We start from the raw sequence: 15,488 nt of genomic DNA on the forward strand, positions 1-15,488 counted from the left end.
CAGCCAGAATTTAAAGTATTATTTACATTAGTGCACTCAGAGACACAGGGTAACAACTGACAATATGTGGTATAACATGACATACATACAGTACAAGAAGTTACATGGCATAGTACTGCATGTGTAAGAGGAAGGTAGAGAATGTGCTACAGTTTTAAGAAGCAAATGGTTTAGGGGATATAATGATTGACTTAGTGAATGTATTTGTAGGTAGTAACAAACTATGCAGTCTAGAAGAGTTTTCATACAAAGGCACACACTCACCCACTGACTTTGTAATTACCTAAAAATGTAACTGCTTTGTGTAATAGGTGCTAACCCTAGCCAGCAATGAGAGGATTCCTCTGAACCCAACCATGAGGCTAGTGTTTGAGATCAGCCACTTGCGCACTGCAACCCCAGCCACTGTGTCTCGAGCTGGTTAGTGTTTCCCCTCTCCATATGTGCACTCACTGCATTTAGAATTAGGCACACATAGCAAATTATATTGAATAGTTGCATTTATACAGCAAGCACTTTTCTGACATTGAAAGTGCTTTACAGTACTCACGTGTACCATATTCACATCTCACCTTTTGCCATGGCACTGCTAACTCCATTCCAATTCCTCTAACTTAACATTGAAGCAAATTTGATCATTAATGATTATAAATGAGGGATTCCCATTTTCAGTATAAAGAAATAAGATTTGTTTCTCATTTCTGACAATTGTCTGTCTTTGCTCTGTCCTCTTAGGAATCCTGTACATTAACCCAGCAGACCTGGGCTGGAACCCACCTGTGTCCAGCTGGATAGACAAAAGAGAGGTCCAGGCAGAGAAAGCAAATTTGACCATTTTGTTTGACAAGTACCTTCCCATTTGCCTTGATACCCTCAGATCAAGGTAACCACAAACTGATTTTTAGCCTGGTTAGTTAGCACTAATCAGAACTAATCAAACAAAATTCCTGTAAGAAGCATTTACAATCAAAAGGAAACATGGTACCAGTCTTCAATTTGCTACACTTTCACTTTAATGTAGACAATAAGAGCAAAACATTACCCACCTATCCCAGTAGCTAATACATGACACCCCTTGTGCTGATTGTCAGTGAACCAGAATGGGCTTGCTAGCTGACTTGTAAAACATAGTGGCCTTTCTTGAAAGCAATTATAAAGAGGATGAGACAATGCATATCTCAGAGAATGCATAGTGATGTGCAGTACTGTCATACCTTGTAGCTAACCTAGGCCTGTAATTACATGTTCGCAAGAAAACCATGATGATATTAATGAAGTAATTGAGTAAAACAGGTTCAAAATATCAGCTGTCCTGTGGCTAATCTCTTGGAGTGTCATTTCTATGACCCTCCCTCCAGTCAGCAGTAAGTGTTCATGTGCAGGGTCTCCCCTTCCCTTGGCTCTTTGAATGAAAACACTCTCGGCAGGCAGAGGAGGGGGGGAGATATCTTGTTGCCATGGTGATGGAGAAAGTGGTGTGAGATATGGTACATAATCAGGTTTACTATGGAGGCACAGCAATAGCTGGATGTGCATGAATTACATGAATCATTGGATATCATTTTGCCGTTGCCGTTGTTTCGAGCAAACCTATGATCGGCAAGTACACAGTCCATGAAGCTGTATAAAAGACTTCAATTTTATGTAGTGCTGAAATGGCGTAGGAATCTATTGTCCTAAGACACGTATAAACACGTAAGAAATATAAATAACAGTAATTTGTTGTATTCCACTCAGGTTCAAAAAGATCATCCCAGTGCCTGAGCAAAGCATGGTTCAGATGCTGTGTCATCTTCTTGAGTGTCTCCTTACACCCGAGCACACACCACCGGACTGTCCCAAGGAGTTGTATGAGCTCTACTTTGTCTTTGCTGCCATCTGGGCATTTGGTGGAGCCATGTTCCAGGACCAGGTAGAAATATTTGATGGCATAGCTATCATAGCACAATTTTGAGTTGCAACACTTTTTGAATTAGGAATGGTAATACAATGGTAGGAATCTGAAGAAAATGGTATTAGCCCCATTGTTTTGCATTCTCCATTTTTGTGAAATTTCTAAACCAGGCATGCATCTTTAATAAACCACAATATTAAGATTCAAGATGCACAGTAACAAGGACAGTTTACAAATATACAACCCTGCTGCACATTGGGAAATGTGCTGAGATTAGCTAAAAAAAAAAGTGTCTCCATGTTTGGTAAAGTTACTTTTACCAGTTAATCTTCAAATAAAATGTCATTTTTATGTGCCATTAAAACATGGGATCTTTCTCACTGGGCTCTCAGAGTACCACTAGGTAGCTGCCAAAATAACACTGGAGTCCCTGGGCCAGGGCCAGGTCTAAGCAATTCAGGACTTAACCCAGTCGTGTTGCTCATCATTATTTCAATAACTCTTGGCGTCCATTCATAATTGCCATGTGAGCTGGATAGCGTGGCCACCATCGCTATCCGATTATTCCTCTTGAACAAATTATTATTCATTTACGGAAATATTTTGAATCTGCACAAAGAGGTTGAATCATTTAGCACATAGCAGACCAAGAAGCCACACATAATTAAATGTACATAGACCTTTATACACACTCTTTTGTCTATGCCATCATTACAGTAATGCATTGAAATATGTGCACTGTACACAGGGCATTCTTTGGTAATTACGCCATCGGATGGAAATGAATGTTTTCATCAGCATAATCATGTTTGGTGTTTTCTGTAATTGTGTATTCATGCTATAATGCTATTCACACTGCTGATTGCTATACAATTCTACAATTATTTTGCAACTCTTAATCTGTAGTTGTAAATAGGCTTTGTGCGTGCTTGGTATTAACATGGTTAAATGTGTGCTGTGCATGAATTTGTTAAGGGCATTCCTTCGTATTTTGAGATATGCACCGTGTGACTGCTGATAACCTGTGTATATAACAAATCCTCTTTTCCAGTGAACCTAGTGCATGGATCAAGAAAGGCAATAATCTGATTTACTGACTTAAAAGTCAACTGTTTTTAGTCAAAAACTAGTGTGCTGGAAAATCAAAATGAAGACTATGACCTTTTTTTCAAATGGCCCTGTATATGTGGAAAATAAATTGCTTTTATTCTCTCTGCAGCTGGTGGACTACAGAGTTGAATTCAGTAAATGGTGGGTGACTGAATTCAAAACAATTAAGTTCCCATCTCAAGGCTCAGTGTTTGACTACTACATTGACCCTGAGACAAAGAAATTTGAACCATGGTCAAAAATGGTTCCCAAATTCGAATTTGATCCAGATATACCTCTACAGGTTTGTAATTTTACTATTTAATTTCACTCAGATTAAAAAGAAATATATATATATTGTACATTTTGCTCTATGTTGACGTAATCATAGTATAATCTTTTTAGTAAGTAACAAAGAATAATCCAAACGGGTTCTGGTACTCAAAAATATACAGGAAATAGCCATCATCATAGTTTAATAGTGATATATTTTGTTTGTCAATACTACTGTTACAGTGTATCATTTGGTATGCAGCACACAATAGAAATAATAGAGCAAGCAGCACAGAAATGAACAATGGGTAGAGAAAAAAGGAGAGAACGATCTAAACTTTCCTCCGAGAATTATGCTAGGGACTCTTCTCAAAGCTTGTCTAGTGCGATTCGGAAATGCCTGAGCAGTTTCATTTGAAGAAAACAAGTTTGGGCTTTGAAGAAGAAAAGTTTGTGAAACTGCTGTTGATGATTTTCACTCTTTTTTTAGATCATTTCCCAAAATGTGTGAAAAAAAAAAACTTTTAAGTGTAATTCTTTGAAATATTGATTTGCCATTGAAAGGCTTATTTATGTTTTTCTGGTAAATCTCTCAGATGTTTTGGAAAAAAACAAAACAAAAAGAACTTTGTTTTAAATTAAGTAAGTGGTGCTTATTTAAGGGAGATTAGATAGAATAAATATGTTATCACGCATTGCAATCAGGAAGGACGCAATATCATAATCTCTATCCAATTTAGTTCTATTTGTGAGTCGAGTGCATAAGCTGCTTTTCAACCTCAGGGTGTCCGCGCTTGTGTTGTGTAATGAGTGGCGGGTGTAGAAGTCATTATTTTGATATTGGACGTTGCAGGCCTGTCTGGTGCACACCACTGAGACCATCCGAGTGCGCTACTTCATGGACCGCCTGCTAGAGAGGAAGCGGCCAGTCATGCTTGTGGGAAATGCAGGCACTGGGAAATCAGTTCTTGTCGGTGATAAACTGGGCTCCCTTGATCCAGAGAAATACTTAATCAAGAATGTGCCTTTTAACTACTACACCACATCTGCTATGCTGCAGGGTATGTTTCAGTGTGTGTCGCTTTGTGTGTGTGTGCGTGCATCCATCCATGCATGCGTGTGTGTGATAAACAGCTTATGCATAAAGAACTGAGGCACATGGAAGATTGTTAGTTTTCTTAATATTTATATATTTTGCAGGCATCTATTTTTTATTTTTTTTTAAGTGGGCCTATCATGTCCTGTATTGCATTGCTTCATTTCTTGACCTGAGCAACTGCTCAATCTATTGCTTATTGAACATTTTGTTTATTTTTATATATTAGCCGTCTGTTTTCCTTGGCAAAAAAAGTTAATTATAGCAGAGTCTGTTGGGAAACTAATAGTTTGAATTATATATGCATTTTTTAACATCTGTTGGACATTATGTCTGCATTATAATAAGAGCTAAACTTCTAAATAATCCAAGCTATATTGAGAGTAATTCATGTAGGCTTAAAAATATTTCTGGAAATTCATTTCCTGACTTGTATATTTTGCTTAGGCCATTTTCTTTAGAAAATAGTGAGAATCCAGAACGTTACACAGATAAGCAAATCTTATGACAGAATCTGAAAACATACATTTGATTTGAATGTGACAGCCAAATAAAAAGCCATTTTTCTCCCAATTGTACCAGGCTGTTTTTCATGATATAACAGACAAATAATGCATAGGTCTAAGAACCACATAAAGCTATATACCATAACTGTTGAAGATGCACTTCAGCGTACATGGAAACCTTCAGTATATTGCTGAAGTTAATTCAGTCATACCAGAACTGCAGTGGCTCTCATTTTCTTTGTGTCTCCCAGCTATTCTAGAGAAACCTTTGGAGAAGAAAGCTGGGAGGAACTATGGCCCCCCTGGAAGCAAGAAGCTTGTGTACTTCATAGATGACATGAACATGCCAGAGGTGGATGCATACGGGACCGTGCAGCCACACACACTCATCCGCCAGCACATTGATTACAACCACTGGTAAGTCCAGAATGGTTCACATAGTGATAGGATGTGTCCCCAATGGCTTAGGTAATGTTAAGCCAGAAAATATTCTGAAAATCTAATATTGCAGAAGGCATGTTTAGCCTTTATATGTGCAGTCTGTAGCCTTTTTTTCCTCACAGTAATGTGCTTTTGAAGTGTGCATTTGTGTAAATTCTTTCTAATCTTGCTTGGTTCTCTCATATCAAGTATTACTCAAACAGCTTTTTTCTAGCCATGTCTGGCCTTTTCACCAACCATGTACCGAGCAAAGCTTATGCAAGTTTTGGTGTTTCCTTTTTCTCCATACATTCAGTCAATACAAAGCTTGACCTTTTTACCTTGAATTATAATTGTGCATGCATACAGTACTCATATGGGCTGTTATATTCTATATTTCAACAATGGTCATTCGATATACCTAACACATTTTAATAAACCATCATCATATATAGGTAAAGGTGTTCCCGCATCTTTTTTAACAATGTCTCCCTAAAATGTGCTATACAAATAATATAGGATATTGAATTGAATTCAATGTATACTGTATCATGAATTAAAAATGTCTATTTTACATTCAGTTCAAGTTTTACCTTTTTAGTGGGTTGAAAATATATTCCACTGCACAGGCATTCTGAGATTCCATGAGAAAGATGTATGCATGCCTGTTCTAGCAATACCCCTAAAAGCATTGTTCTGTTGAGTCCCCTCACTCCTGCTGACGTTATTATTGTTGTAAGTGTAATCTTCACCTAACAAACCACAATTTGTGTGGTAACATTAACCGTATTTAATACAATTGTCAGCTGCTGTTTTTAGAGTGATTTTAAAATAGGAAAAGCCAGGATAAGTTTCATAATTTTGTTCAGCAGGGAGGAAAGCAGAGCAGGTTTTAATATACTAAGCGAAGTGGGGAAAAAGTCAGCGGCGAGTCTCGTGGAATGTCGAGGGCCGATGGGAGAACTGAGCTGTGTAACAGCAGTGAGTCACTTTCCCAGCTGAAGAGAAGAAAAGAAGTTTGGCGCCTGCTGTTGCAGAACAGACCGATGTGTTGTGTCCCCTCAGGTACGACAGGAGCAAGCTGTTGCTGAAGGAAATCCACAACGTGCAGTATGTGTCCTGCATGAATCCCACAGCGGGCAGCTTCACCATCAACCCACGGCTGCAGGTATCCCGGAGACACGCCCATTTTGCCCCCCTGATTTATGGGTATTGCTGCACTCTGGGTGGTGCCAGCCAGGGAGAAAAGCAATATGCACTTCATCCAGGGATTTCATTTGATGCTGACATTGTTTTATAAAGATCTAGATTCAGATTCATTAGACCGATTTAAAAGATAAAGAGAGATGCAAATACAGCAGAGTGCTGTAGGAAGGTAATTTCACTTGTGAACAAGCACCTGGAATGAATTAATGATCAAATGCTGACATTCTAGTCCTGTTGCCCTCAAATAGCTTTTTCAGAGTAACTTGCAGAAATGTGTTACCAGGATGCAAGTTAGTTTGATGTTTATACATTAATTTTTGAACCTTGAGATGTGTGGGTTGTTCTGCATCTATATTATTATTTATTTATTTATTTAATGTAACCTTTAATTTACCAGGCATGTCAATTAAGATCAGAATCTTATTTACAATAATGGCCTGGCAAGTCAAAATAGCTCTTGAGGAAAGATGGGCGGGGGTAAAGTAAAGTAAAATAAGGACAAACAGAACCACATCAGATAATAGACACAGACAAGGCCAGCAATTGTCAGATAACAAATGCCAAACAAACAGTATACGAGTACAAAATGAAACGAGCAAAAGTGCAACGTTAATGACAGGTCAACAGAGACAGTTCATGGCAAGATGTGCAGCAATAGACATTTGGAACATATGTTCAGAAAATGAGCAGATTTTGATACAGCAAAAGAATGAAAGCTTCGGGAAAGAGTGCAAAGCTTAATCACTGCCTTGTAATTTTGCATTGCGGTATTTTAATTTCGCTCTGTTCTCTGATACCCTGTTCATTGCGGTGGTGGCTTTGCAGCGGCACTTCTGCGTGTTTGCACTCTCCTTCCCTGGGATGGACGCCCTGAGCACCATCTACAGCAGCATTCTGAGCCAGCACTTGAAGGGTGATGGCTTCGGAGCTGTCCTGCAGAAGAGCTGCCCTCAGCTCATCCAGTTGGCCTTGGGCCTGCACCAACGCGTGTCCTCCGGGTTCCTGCCTACCGCCATCAAGTTCCACTACATCTTCAACCTCCGCGACTTCTCCAACATATTCCAGGTACCCCGCATTCCTCATGCCATTCACTCGATTCATTCATTGGGCTGCACGATACCTCGCAGTTCTGTGATCTTCATACTCAAATTGATTCCCCAGGATCACTGCATAGGTGCCAACAGTTTCTCTCCCCTTGCTTTCTCACATTGTACTTTAGTCCTCCACCAGCTAGAGGTCACTAGTCTTTTGGTCAAGCACCTTCTTGTACAATTATCCCACTTGCACCACCAGTATAATCTATAAAGGTTTATGAAGTAATTTACAGTAATTAAGCACAGATGATGATTGACAGTGACACTCACATGTTGAATTCAGTTTATTTACTTACTAAATAAATATGCTGCAGTATTTTTAAATGTTGTACAGGGGCATGATAGGCTTTGCTAAAAAATTTTGCACCCAAAAGTTAAATTGAAAAAAAAACAAACAATTCTATTCAACTCAGGGTATTCAAGCGAGACTTTAAGTAGAATCAGGTGTCTTGGTACTGGGATAAGACATAAACCTGCGGTCACACCGGCGCTTTGCAGATGAGACTCATTACAGCTGTGATACTCAATCCTGGTCCTGGAGAACTGCAGAGAGTTCGTTTTTTCCTTAAGATCAGTGACCGATTCAGTCCCACCAGGTGACCTGAGCTAACAGCTTTAACTGATCAATTGCTGTGCTACTGAACAAAACGAAAGCCAGCGGACCCTGCGGCTCTCCTGTGACCAGGACTGAGGACCACTAGCTCAGACATCATTTTCATAGCATTTTAACTCCAATCCATGTTCACCTTCCTTCCTGATTTTCCCATATTAGATCAACTAATTGCTTTTATAAATGTCTCTATTAGAAACTCAGTTGTACAATTAGTCACTTGGCTGGACTGCCTATGGGGACCCCTGGAGGATAACCATTGAAATGCAAGTTAAATCACTGCAGGTCACATGGTGTAGACATGCAGCTGGCCCTACGCCTATGCCCCGATTGTGCATTCCGTTTTGAGTTTTTATAATGGTGGCCCAGGACTAAATTTATGCTGAAACTTTGGTAATAGCAAGCTGGGAAAAAAAGAAAGATAAAATCCATTTTCGGTCCCAAGATTTGACTTGAGCTATTTCTTTTTGAAAGACTTACTGATGTGATGTCATGACTTCTGGCAAGGCATGTATCTGTTAAAAGATGGGGGCAAATCTCAAGCGTTTTAAGTAACATTTAAATACATTTACATGAAAATAATAACGTACCTTTAAAGCTGTCTGCCTGAAAGCCTCTGGGCGAGAGCTCTGTCAGAATGTCACCTCTGCTGATTTGCAGGGCAGGTTTGCTCCTCATTTAACAGGTACAATGCATAACTTACCACACTACCTCAGAGCTCTGCCACAAAGGAGACATTGCTAAAATGTTTAAACTCAGTCATGGACTAACTGCAGTTTCAAGAGAATAAAACATGGTTTCCACTTGAAAAAAGATTATCCAACTAATCAAAACACAAGAGGTGTCTCATTTGGGAGAAATGAGTTTAGACCTAAGGGTAATTTTTTTCAAGTATGTCCTCATTATATACAGCATCACTGTTTGACTGCATGATGTTATGAATACAAATGCTTCCATTAATATTTGGGAACCCACATCTTTGTATAAAATTGCAGTTGAAAATCACACAGCTTTTTTTTCCTGAGAAAACAGACTGAAATATGTATTTTGATGTTGAAAATATACAGGCATTAAACTGCAGAACAACTGTATGATATACAGTACATGCTTTATATGTAGGTTTATTTGTATTTGTTATCAGTTATTTGAAGCTAAATCAATTATTATATTCTACAGTAATATCAATATTATGTCTTGACATAATAATCACACTCTAGATTAAATAAAAGTGCAGACACAGTTTGTATTGCTACTTTTCTGTGTGGAGTTTGTGGAAGAAGAAAAATGAGATGGCAAGACTCAGGCACAGCTGAGAGATCTTTGAAGTCACAGGCTTAGTTCTGCTCTGATGATTTAACTCTCAGAGTTCAAGTGCCTGAGAGAACCTTGCAGCCTTGGAGCTGAAGAGTTCTCTCCATTTTATATAGCCTCATGAGAATTTAAACATTAGGTATATTCAAGTATACTGTCTTACTGATAACATGATTATGTGTGTTTCTCTTTGTTTATTTATTTGTTTATATATTTATTTATGTCTCACCTTGTTTTTTTCAAGGTCGAATCTAGGATGTGATCCTTGCTAAATTTGTTGCATGAGAGGAAAATGAAAAAAACACGAAGTAAAACATTCTTGTTAATTGGTCCTTTAAAGTTCCTTTACCATCCAACTTTGAGCATTAACTCGATTAGAAAAATGTATTGAAATGTAAATGTTAACCTCATCCATTTCAAATCCAAGGCCATTTTATAGGTCAACTACAATAGCAATAGGCTTGCCAACTATTGATTTTGGAATAGACTGACTGACTGTCCAAAGTGGCAAGCATGTACTCAATTTATGAAAACAGAGTATAGTAAATAATTGGATGCAGTAAAACAATCCAGCTCAGTGAGATAACAGTGCGTTGTTAGCTAACTAGCTAGTCAGCTAATAACGTATTTGTCTGTAGAATAATAAATGTGGCTAGCTAACTTAAGTTAAGTTCAGTGTAACCGTTAGTTATATTGGGTGTGATCTGGGGTGACTAGAAAGACCTTTGTGGCTAACACATGTCCAGCTAGATTAGATAACTAGCTATATCTGGATATGGCCAGCACCTACAGCTAAGCTTGACATTGTCTAATAAATGTTCCCTTTCATAATTAGTTTGTGTTATCCAAACTGTGTTATCCAGGTAGCTAGCACTATGACTGTCTTGTTAAACTAGTCATACATTACATTACATTACATTACATTACATGACGTGGCATTTAGCAGACGCTCTTATCCAGAGCGACGTACAACAAAGTGCAAATCAAACACAAGAACACGTGCAAAAGTGGACCTGAGAGGACAGTACAGTTCCGAGTCCTAGTGTAAACATACAGAAATTCAGAACCCTTGAAGAGTACAATCAACTTTCAAACTAGAATACCACAGTTGGCAGCTAGAATACAACAATACAACAGCCAAAAAAACAACAATACCTATACAAGTAACGATATCTATACATAAGTGCCAAGGCTAATCACGGTGATTGTGAGTTGGGGAGGGAAAGGTGTAGCCTGAAGAGATGGGTCTTCAGTCTGCGCTTGAAGGAGGTCAGAGACTCTGCCGCTCTGACATCCACCAGGAGGTCATTCCACCACCGTGGGACCAGGACAGACAGCAGTCGTGAGCGTGAAGTGCAGGTGTGGCGAGGGGGAGGCGCCAGACGGCACAAAGTGGCAGAACGGAGGGGTCTTGTTGGTGTATAGGTCAATACTAGCCAATACCAATGTGTTTCATTCATTTTCATGAGTAATGCACAGTGTAGCTAGTAAGTAACTGTTAGACCTAACAACAGCCAGTCTACCATTATAGCTTGATGGGGAGCAGGCTGATGTTGACGATAGGGCTGATCAGTTTAATTCCCTGTCTTTTGAGACAAAATGCAAGCATTTCACTTAAAACATAGTTTTTTTTGTGATTTGTAAATTGAAGTCAGGTCCTGAATTGATTCCAGAACATCTTAGACAGTATTAGGAATCTGTACTAGAATGGTTGGAAGGAAAATAAATTTGTCTGTCTTTTATATAAACCTGACCTGTGAAAGCTGCATAATGTATTTCTTCAGGTGATTCATCAGAGGCTCAGTATGGCTCGGCACCAGTGTGGCTCAGTGCAGTTATTTAGCTTCGAACACCCTCATGTTTACTCTGTCTTAATGCTTTATCTAATGCAGCACCAGTGGATGAGCCTTGAGCATGACGTGATTTTATATACATTTATGTGGAGATGTTGAATAATTAAAATCCATTTTCTCAACTTAATCCACTTAAATAAACAACCCTGTTTTGCCTGTGACTTATGTCTATGGTTTCCCAAAGGTTGGGGTGAGAGTGAGAATTCACTCGAGAATGAGCTGAGCAGTAAACTGTCAGGACGCATTGTACCTGAAGGATAAACTGAGTCTTGGCTTGAATTTATAGTGCAGCATTCTCTCTTGCCTCCCTAATATGACAGCATAATATGTTATCTGTTGTATCATATGAGACTGGTAGGTTTAACAGCAGGTCTTATGTTGTATGCCATTTTAAATTAGGTATAGGTACTTAAGGTACAGGGGGAAGTCTTGCTTTTTCCAACAATAGTAGTGAGATTGCAGATGATTTCTTCTGAAATGCTGTTGCAGTTCAGTTTTGTGTATATTAAGCATGGAATGAAGATCTTGAGATGCCACATAGCCATCACAGTCTTTGGGCAGCTGTTGTTTGTAGGGTCAACATATTGTATGTTCTTCTGTTTTTGATGAACTTACAGAAGAGTTAAAAGAGAAAGGAATTATAACGTGCTGGAACCCTATTGTTTTTGTTCTGTTTTTTTATTATTATTTTTGTTTTTTTATTTGCTAAAACTGAATAAAGTGTAGAGCTACATAACTTGGCAGGTAGTTTCAGTTACTGCACCATTACTCATATCACAACGACACCTACGCGCCCTGCAGTTTCTTCTAAAGCAGCTCTAGCTTGTGAGTCCTATGGCTGGTTCTCAAGGAACTTGCATGTAGTCTGTGATTATGTGGATGCATGCCAATTGCGGTGTCTTTTGGCCATTTGGTGCTATAAGAAGCAAATAAGTTGAAATGTGTATAACTGTTCGACCATTTGACCAATATGGTTGAAATTTGGTATCGTCCATCTCTGTGCAAGTCTCCAACAGGCTCCAAGCTTATTAGCTTCTTATAGTGCCATCTAATGGCCTAGTTGCCATCCAGCAAGGAGGCCCTGGGTTCAAATCCAGCCAGGTCCCTTTCTGTGGGAAGTTAGCATGTACTCCGGGTGCCTCTGTGGACATCATATCATGTCCAATCATCTCGAAATTTGGTCCATGTGTACTACTGCTCCATCAAAGTCTCTATGCTTGCCTACTGTTGCTATGCTGCTTCGACCCCATCAATTTCTGCTTGCAGCAATATTTATTATTATTATTATTATTATTATTATTATTATTATTATTATTATAATTATTAACTCACTGCCAAACTTACAAGCAAAGCTAAAAAGACTCAGCATTCCTGAAAAAGTATTAGTATTTGAGGGTCTTTCATAGAGTGATATAGAGGATAAAATCAAAGTGTGTTGGTATAGTGTTTCCTTGTGTAAGTACAAACTATTTATGAGGTAATATATGTGTAGGGTTTCAAATGGCGTTCAAGAATACATACAGTGCAGGATTAATCAGGTCTTCCTATGGGTTTTTGTTGACTACAGTGGCATCAAATAACCAGCTATTATTTTATAGAAGCCTTTTTAGATGTATTAACAGATTGTTGTGTAAGCATTTTGGAAGCATGATTATGGCCTCTTGAGGCAGAGCTATCAGTATAATACAGAGCTCTGGCACTTCTCAGTTACATGAACACTGTAGCTTGACTTTTAAATGACTTTGCAAGTAAATGGCTGCATTTTTGTATTCCATTTTTTCCAAATGACTTTGCATTTTTATCATGGTTGTTTTGTTTGTTCTATGTACTTTGTTCAGTTGTTTTTATTGTCTAATTTTTTGGCTTGATTGCTGTAGAGCTCAACTCTAAATGCGTATCAATCCTTTCAGTTAGTGAGCCTTTATAATGTGTCATCCCTTGTTTTTAGTACATGTATTTCCTTGTTTCAATCAGGTGCAATGCATGCTGCAGGTTTACTGTGGAGTGGTTTGTAGCACTGTGCTCAACATTTTAAAATGTCTTGTTGGCATGTGTTAGTGGAACACAATTTTCTGAGCATTCCCAGGGTTTGGAGAAAAACTCCATTTGCAACAATGTATGTTCAGCATGAGCAGAACCACCAGGTAGCAAGAAAGTAATTTAACTGCTAGAAAAATCAAGCTAAAACCCAGTGTGACAAGAAGCATTCTGCTGTGCAATTTCTTCATTCTTTAAGCGATTGAGCAACCACAAATGTGATCTGTATTTGTCCTTACCTCTGTGATATTCTGGCATCATGCATATTTAGTTTCAGTTTGTGTTCGGCAGTTCTGAATGCCATACTAAACTATTCTCTTTTTTACTTGTAAGTAAATGGGTTCTATAAATACATTTTACACCGACTCTGTTATATTTCATTCCAGTCCCATGTGGCACATACGTAGTTTTTGTAGCCTATAAACAAAAGTAGGCTGATTAGCAACAATGTACACATGTTTAGATGTTACTTTGGTACATTTAAATTTGGGTCATAGCTATAGCTCTCACTTTTTAGAGCTTTAGTCGTAGCCATAGCTGATTAAGAGCTTTAGTCATAGATATAGCTCTTTATGTTGGCTACTTATCAGATGCTCCAGCAGTGGCGGGACACCGCTCCAGATAGCATATTTTTCAGTGTTGCCGTTATACAGTTCTGTGGGTCAGAGCGATAGCTCTTTATGTTTCTCCACCAGGACAATCAGGTTTTCCTTGTCCATTTTTGAACAGAATAAACAGAGAACAATAACAGTGAACAACTGTTAACTCCTAACTACGTTTTTAAAGTATATTTTAGTGTTTGCAAAGACAAGATATTACAAAGTAGCTGTAGCACACACAGTCATAATGATAAACATAAATCAGATCATGTGTAGGCTACACAGCGTTTCAAAGCAAATTCTTTCATCCTTTCTTTGCCATCTCCTTAAATTGCCTAAAATTGAATTCTGTGGTCCTTATAAGGTATTTTAGGGGCGTCAAGGTATGCTAATCACAAGTTCAAAAGCTTTTTGTTTACGATTGATTTATCAACATACACTTGTGGATATGAAAAAAAGCTGTGTCTATGCGTGTTTGATAAATTCAGTAGAATTTGTTTGTTTCCGATCACACATAGATTTATACATGTTTTTGTGAAAATATTGATAAATGAGGCCCATTGACTGCCCCCCATGGTTCTGTGAAGTCTCTTTCAATGAGCCACTTTAGGGATCTATGTTCAACAGTGTTATGTACAGTAGATTCTAATTTAAATTCACATTAACTTTTTTTTTGCTTTAGATAGTAGATTTTTTTTAAGTACCACTGTGTGCATGAAGAAATTAAATGTTTGAATGTCCTGTCTCCCTGTACTTAAGCAATTAAGTTTAGATGCTAAAATCAGAGGAATGCTGATTTTTTTGGCAGTCAGTGCCACGGGTGCCAAAATCATGAGATGCGACAGTCCTCCCTCATGCTTTATACCTCTAATTATACAAATTACTTGCACCATTTAACACTAGAATCAGAAGACAATTGTCACATTTCTTTCAATATTGTGACTAATCGGATCGGCCTCTCTGTAAACTTGAGGTGACAGCTATGATTTGCTTAAACACTGGTGTGGGAATGCATGGCGTCTGTTTCCCCGCACGTTTTCCCCCTGACGGAGCGCAGACAGGGCATGTGCAGAAGCGTTTTCGTACCTCACGACCTGGCAGCCTCTCGTGGTGCAGTTGAAATGGAACTGATTCCTGTGATCTTCATTTCATGCTTGGCTGCCACATAATCATCCCAATGGAAGATGACAGGCTGAAATCTCCCAGAGGGAAACTAACTAGAGATTAATTGTGTCAGCAACCCCATTAAATCCCAAAAGTTCACTTGGTAATAACGATCTGTTAGTTGGGTGGTCAAACCCGTTTTGGAGATTTTTCTGAAAACATATTTGACAGTTTATCTTTCATGTCAAACATACTACAGTAACAACATATAAATTACTAGCTTGCCAGAAAATAACATTTGTTTGCTTTCCGGGGATGGAAACACACCATCATATGTGCAATTCTTTTTTGGGTGGGATTATCTTTTTATTCAACAACAGGAACCACTGTTCTTCA

The 15,488-nt window shown here is 38.5% G+C and overlaps 1 protein-coding gene across 1 annotated transcript in view; it reads left to right on the plus strand.

Annotated features, from left to right (window-relative positions):
- Window positions 1–15,488, plus strand: part of dnah9 (dynein, axonemal, heavy chain 9) — a 124,391-nt gene that overhangs the window by 43,128 nt on the left and 65,775 nt on the right. Inside the window, exons 34-41 of the mRNA XM_061223225.1 lie at window positions 312–420; window positions 736–883; window positions 1,738–1,912; window positions 3,114–3,287; window positions 4,110–4,317; window positions 5,110–5,275; window positions 6,344–6,446; window positions 7,310–7,549. Of these exons, the coding sequence (XP_061079209.1) occupies window positions 312–420; window positions 736–883; window positions 1,738–1,912; window positions 3,114–3,287; window positions 4,110–4,317; window positions 5,110–5,275; window positions 6,344–6,446; window positions 7,310–7,549 (1,323 nt within the window). The remainder of the gene's footprint in view (window positions 1–311; window positions 421–735; window positions 884–1,737; window positions 1,913–3,113; window positions 3,288–4,109; window positions 4,318–5,109; window positions 5,276–6,343; window positions 6,447–7,309; window positions 7,550–15,488) is intronic.

This window comes from Conger conger, chromosome 2, assembly GCF_963514075.1.
Source record: "Conger conger chromosome 2, fConCon1.1, whole genome shotgun sequence".
Taxonomy (NCBI): domain Eukaryota; kingdom Metazoa; phylum Chordata; class Actinopteri; order Anguilliformes; family Congridae; genus Conger; species Conger conger.